Source organism: Herpailurus yagouaroundi, unplaced genomic scaffold (genome assembly GCF_014898765.1).
Source record: "Herpailurus yagouaroundi ecotype Mexico unplaced genomic scaffold, PumYag 189, whole genome shotgun sequence".
Classification (NCBI taxonomy): domain Eukaryota; kingdom Metazoa; phylum Chordata; class Mammalia; order Carnivora; family Felidae; genus Herpailurus; species Herpailurus yagouaroundi.
In genome coordinates this window covers 4,358,541-4,364,929 of record NW_024412420.1, presented here as the reverse complement: position 1 = coordinate 4,364,929, position 6,389 = coordinate 4,358,541, and the positions used below count along the sequence as shown (strand labels likewise).

At 41.9% G+C, this 6,389-nt stretch overlaps 1 protein-coding gene across 8 annotated transcripts in view; it reads left to right on the top strand.

The window, feature by feature from the left end:
- The window catches only part of MSI2 (musashi RNA binding protein 2), a 394,191-nt gene extending 388,076 nt beyond the window's left edge, over positions 1-6,115 (top strand). For all 8 annotated transcript variants that reach the window (XM_040497036.1, XM_040497042.1, XM_040497044.1 and 5 more), the window contains one exon: positions 1,001-6,115. In XM_040497036.1, the coding sequence (XP_040352970.1) occupies positions 1,001-1,042 (42 nt within the window). In that variant the 3' untranslated portion in view covers positions 1,043-6,115. The remainder of the gene's footprint in view (positions 1-1,000) is intronic.
- The last annotated feature ends 274 nt before the right edge of the window (positions 6,116-6,389 follow it).

The following is a 6,389-nucleotide window of genomic DNA, read 5'->3' as shown; positions in this document are numbered from 1 at the left end:
CCCCCCCCCCCCCCCCCCCCCCGGCACAGCAGGTCCCTGCAAGGTCACACACTGGGGCTGCCCTGCCCTGTCCCTCTCCTGGAAATGAGGGTGGCAAAGGGCTTCCCAGCACAGCCCGCCCTCCAGGGGCCTCTAAGCTTCTGTCGGAATAGGGAGAGGACAAGGCTTCTGGCCCATCCTCCCCTCCTCTGGCTCTGGGACCCGCTTCCCACAGAAGGATGACATAGCCAGGAGAGTGGAGGGAAAACCCACCCCCTCCGAAATGGATGAAGCCAGCCAACTGAGTCACATGTTTGAACCAAAGCACACACTTTGTCCCTAACGGAGGTTTCGTTCTCTGACCTTGAGTGCCACCCACAAAGGACTGGTCCAGGCTCACAGTCAGTTCAGGGAGACTCAGGAGGTCTGTGAGTCCCGGGCCTGTCTTTATGTCCTATAACCAAAGCTGGGTGTTTGTTGTGTGTGTTTTTCCTGACCTCGAGTCCTTGATATGAAATATAATTTTTTTAAGATTTTTTTTTGTAATTTGCATCTTTAGTTGGCACTAACTGTATCTAATAAAGTTGCAGGTGTTTAAACATTTAGCTTTGAAAAACCAGAAGTTTAACCAGGAAAAAAAAAAGCATCACTGGTCAGTTTGCAATTCACCAGTGTAGCTGACCAGCCGGCGCGGCCACATTTGCTGACCACGTTTCCTGCCATGACCCCACGCATGCAACAGCGCCGTATCAAATCGGCAAAATAGCAAACCAGCAAAATGAGTGGCAAAGCTGTCCGCTCGCCAGCGTCAGGCGGGTTGAAGGTGTCAGATTTCCCAAGCTGTGACCCCGGGAAGCTGTTAGCCTGGCCATGTTCAAACCTACCTGGTAGCCCAATGTAGTCATACTTGGAAAGCTCTAGTTAAAAAGTCGGGGTCAACAGTATGTTTGCCTGACACGTCTTCTCTGTCTTCCCACTTCATGTTCTCCTCTGGGCGCCCCCGACCTTGCGTACCCTGCAGAGCATACCTGGATGTCCAGGCAAGACTGGGCGAAGTTTCTGAGTGGCCCTTTGTTTAGGTGATGTCATCAGACCTGGACCCCCACCAGCCTCACTCCCCATCGCAACCAGAGATGGCTCACTTCGGATCGAGGGTTGACTACATCTCATCATCTCACGAATCTGCTGTAATATATGACAACAGCTTTTAAATGTGTATATAACCCATGATTTTGGTTTTGTTTTGTTTTTTTTTTGTTTTTCTTGATGGTTTCCCCCTTCCTCTCCCCTCTTCCCCGTTCTCCTTTTAAATCTCTTTGAATCACATTTGGTAGTGATTTTGACTTAGTCCGGTAGTCATATAGCTTTAATATCTAGTTAAAAGCTAACCATAGTGTAATTGTTATATTAAGGTATTATTTTTTCTTAAAAAAAATTTTTTTTTTTGGCTTGTTTTGATTCTGTTCTCACTTTTAAAGGATGCTGAGATGGTAATATGACTCTCAATATTTTGGTACCAATTCTGAGACTGTATGGATTTTCTGGTGCGGCTTGTGCACCGGCGGAAGCAAAGTTGTGAAGTGTGGAGTAGGAGATGGGCATAAGCTTTCTACTTTGCGTTGTCTAAGAAGTGAGATGTAGTAAGCTAATTAACAGACTCTCTAGCGGTTCTTTTTTGTGACGTCTCTTTGTTAACCTAAGTATATCTATTTTCGGCAATAAGGTAAGGACGACGATGTTTTGAGTGTCCTTCTTTTCTATAAGTGCTTTTTTTCTGTTGAAAGAGGTGATATTATAAGGTTTTTTGAAATTGTGAATTCTAAAAAAAAAGAAACGTTGTAAATACAATTCCATTAACTACATAGAAACTATTAAGAAAGAGAATCAAAAATATTTTTGTGAGGGAGTCGGTCCCAGGCAGTTCGATGCTCTGTGGGAAGGAGGGGAAGGAATGGTAACCAAGTCAGTTCGGAGGCGGAAGGACACCCCGCTGCCGGGACGACCCCAGGGGAAAGTTCGAACACTGTTCGGCTCCTTCTGTCTGTGTGATAGACCTAAGAACTGTATTCGTGTCATACCAGCATATTAACCTCTCGTCTGTGCACAGCTTCAAATGTTACCGTCTAGTTAGATTTTTATTTAAAATACGAAAAACTGCTTTTCCCAAGACGTTTTTTAAAAACAAAGCTACAATTTTAATATTTAACGTATTTAAAGTTTCAAAGCACACCTGTTTGGCTTGGGTGGGGAGGGGTGGGGGGACATTCTTTTTCAGTCTTAATTTTTAAATATTTGATCATTTTCTATCGTCCAACCATTTCAGCACCTCCAAAGGTCCCTAGGACACTTGGCCTCTCTTTGCCCCTCCCTTCCCCCCCACCCCCCCCCCCCCCCCCCCCCCCCCCCCGGGCGGGGGCCCCGCTCTGGGGGGGCCCCACCCCCCTGGGCCAGGAGCGGAGAAGCCTGCATTAACGAAACCTTCTCTCCATTCACTTTCTATTTACAAATTAGGAAAGCAACCTTTTGGTTTATATATTTTTTTTTAATACCTCAGTGCTGCAAGTATCACCAGAGAGGCTATGGAAGAATTTTTTTTTTTAATTTATTGTAGATGTAAACAGAATTTTAAAAATAAAAAGTATAAACATCGCTGCACTGTGACTGGTGGGAAAAACTGACAGTTTCCTGTTTGCACATGTTTGACATTTGGCTGTTATAATATATGGTCCTCGGTTGGGGAAAGATACTTATGATGAAGGATATTTTTTAATTTAACTTTTTTTTAATATTGGTAATAGGTCGGCAACAGCAACTATAGAAGTACAACTCGATAGATGGCATTAAAACATATTGTAGTGTGGATATATATTTTTTTCTTTTTTAAAATGTGATATTGACGTTTTATTAATATTTTTTAAATTGTTACGTTTATAAATTTGGTACTTAAGGCACAGCCAGTATGAGACACTGAATGCGACGTTTATTATAAAGAGCTGCTGCACTCCTATTTTTATAAATTTTACTAACAAAGTAGACTAATGTAGACATTCACAGACATGGTAGGGCAAAAGCATCCTCAAACAAAAGGCTCCAAAATGCGAACCTGGAAGGAAAGAAAAAAAGCCTTTTTCAATTCTAATGAAACAGCAATGACATTTTTAAAAAAAAAAAAATCTCGTTTCTCCAATTAAATGTTAGGTTGTTTGGTGAGGGTTTGTTTTGGTTTTGTTTTTCTTTCTTTCTTTTTTTTTTGTTTCCAAACAACCACGTTAAGTAAAATGCTGGGCGCTTTTAAAATATCAAAACTTGTTCAAGTAATAAAATTAAAAAAAAAATAGAAGTTTTATTAAAACACACACACACACACACACACACACACAAGAAAAAAGACAATAAATTCCCAGAAATTCAGTGTCTAGACTAGGGAATTTAATTACTATTTTGTCCATGTTGGTGATGTACTGTACTACCCTTCCTTTCTCTGCAACCCCCATCACCTCATAGAAGACTCTTTGTTGATCACTGTCTGTTAATAATGTATAAAAATGGCTATCTTGTAAACGTCCTGTCCTGGTACTAGTGTAGTGACCTTTTTTCTTCTCTTTCTTCTAGTACATATTGATAGATATAACGTAATTAAGGTTTAAAAAAAATTAGACATAGTTACTCAGATTTAGGACCAGTAAGGATAGAACTTTCTCTTATTTATGAAAAAAAAATGCTAATAATTTTGGGGCAGTTTTTTCCTTTCGATTTTGTTTTTCCAATTTCAACTTTTTATTTTATTTTTGCTGATCTGATGTGGTTTCAACGAACCCAAGGTCTCATGATGTTCAAATGCCGGCAGACTCTACGGCGTTTTGTAGATACCCACCCCCCCCCCAACTGTGAAGGGGTGTGCCATACTACCTTAAATGCTAATGCTAGATATGCAAAACTGGATTTTTTTAATTTATTTTTTAAAAGAGGGAGGCATGGTATATTAAAATGATTTTACTAAGAGAAAAAAATATTTTTTTAAGAATGCTCAGAAGAAATTGATAATCTGTGTGAATATGTTTTAGATGTTTATAATACCTTTTGAAGAGACCCAGTAGCCCATAGCACAAATCTCGTGGAAATCTGATATGTTTTAATGTGGCTACCTAGGTTAAGGTTCACGTTCGTCCCCCCACTCATCTAGAAGTCCATTTTGGAAGATTTTTGTAAATTATTTTAGCACTGATGTTCAGCCTTGTCTTTGTTTCCGTTAAGCTCAATGGCGAACATGGGAACCACCTTTCGCCTTCCCTGGGGGAGCACCCCTCTTGGCTGATGGCTTTTCCCCGGAATCATAAAATAGCCACCGGGTGACTTTCTGGCTTCCAGATCCATCTGCCTGGGACCCCCGAATTCCTCTCCTCCCAAGCAGAGGGGAGGGAGTGGCATTAGCTCCCGGACCCATTCCTGGTTCTACCTGGACATGGGGCTGACGGGGATGACCAAGCCTTCGGTCCCCTTCCCAGGAGCTTTCTCAGCCCTGGTTTGTGGCCTTCCTCACACCCATCGGGAAAACCAAACAGCCTTGTGTTCTATCCCAGTCGCTCATTGGCTTGATTCGAACGAAGCCCCGATAGGCCTTTGCGTTTCTATCCTTCATACCCTTCATCTTAATTTGAACTCGTAGCTTGGACTTTAAGGTAGCATGGCTCTGTTGCTGTCAATCTGATGTTTCGCTGCACAGCAATTCACAGCCAGTGAATGTTACACACATCTTGCTAGACTAGTATAAAAATCATTGGGTAATTGTTGGTTCTAATGACCTGAAAGGTGTTCAGTTTTTGTTTTCAGTTTTTTGTTTTTGATTTTGGGGTTTTTTTGTTTTGTTTTGTTTTTGAGGGGGGAGGGGGTGGCCTTTTTTTTTTTTTTTTTTTTGGTTCCAAATAGAAAAACAAAACCTATTTTGATCTTTAGTGCAAACGAGGGCTAGGGACTTAGCCACCACCACCACCACACTGTTTCATTCTGCCATTCACTCACTGCAGCATAATCAAGAATAAAGCAATATAGTTTACTACATTTTTTTATTGAAGGTCAGCCATGCTTTCTGTATTATATTGCATATGAAATTGTTTACAAAAGAAACACTAACTCATACTTCTCTTTATCCGTTGGGAGTGGCACACAGGGACAGAGGGAGACTGGGGGGGGGGAGGGGTGGCGGGGAGGGGAGGGGAGAATTTTCTTTCTTGAATGTGCTTCACCAGCCGGGCTGTCTTCCAAGGAAGACAAAAGCAAGGAGGTTGGGGCAGGAGTGAGCAGAGGGACGGAGGCTGGCAAGCACATTGAAGAGAGACCCTGGTGGGCTCCCCCTGCCCTCACCCTAAACAGAAAAGCAGAATCATCAGCTCAGCCCAGTCCTGGGCACAGACACTACACAAGGAGACGCTGTACGTTAAGCAATACTTTAATACTGTAATATGTTTGTTTTCGTTTTTTTTTTTAAACCAAAAAAAAAAGTAAGTAAACTCAAACAAAAACATATAAATAAAACCCACCCCTCTGGGGGAAGCAAGCTTAATTCAAACACTTGGCTATCAAATAATCAGAATGTATTGTCTCAGACAGGCTTTCATTTCCGGGAGGCAGGGGCACGAGGGGGGAGGGGGAGGGGGCCTGGGAGACAGACGTTCTGGAGCCTCCCTAGAAGGCTCTCTGCTGTATTCTGTACATACTGTACCATCCTGTGTGGAATCTGTGAGTGTCCTCTTGAGTAGCGTGGGCTAGCCGATCGGCCGTTCATGGTGTATTGTAAACTCAGAATTCCATATGTAATAGGATGCAAGTCTAAGCGTTTCATGTGGACATAAATGTATCTAAATAAAACTTTCCCTAGCACTGTGGCTGACCTCACCCTTACTTTTATACTTTAGTATGAAACTGATGACAACTTTGGTAGTGAGTATTTTTTTTATATATATACATATATATGTATCTATATATATATATATCTCAAGCATCTTTCAGGTCTTTGTGTGTGGCTTTCTTAAAGCCCTGTTGTAAAAAATTACTATGTGGATGGCAGTCTCTCACATCACAGATGTGGAAAGTATAATTTTATATTTGTATTTTCAAATAAATAAGTTTGTGAAAGGTTTCCATCCTCTACTGTGGTCCAGAAATCAATGTGTTTGTCTGACAAAAAAAAAAAAATAATAAAATACAATAAACTGTTTTGAACAGAGTTGTTTGGTGTTCTTTCACTTGCAGAAGAGAGCTGGGGTGGGGGAGAGCTGTTGTTTGGTTTGGGGAGAAGGGTAGCACCATAATCCCACCTTCCCTCTAGAAGGGAAGCATGAAGAAGCCCTTCCCCCGGCCCCAGAGAGCTGGTGGAGCTATTTTTAAGAAGTGACAAGAGAGCATTGCTGGGG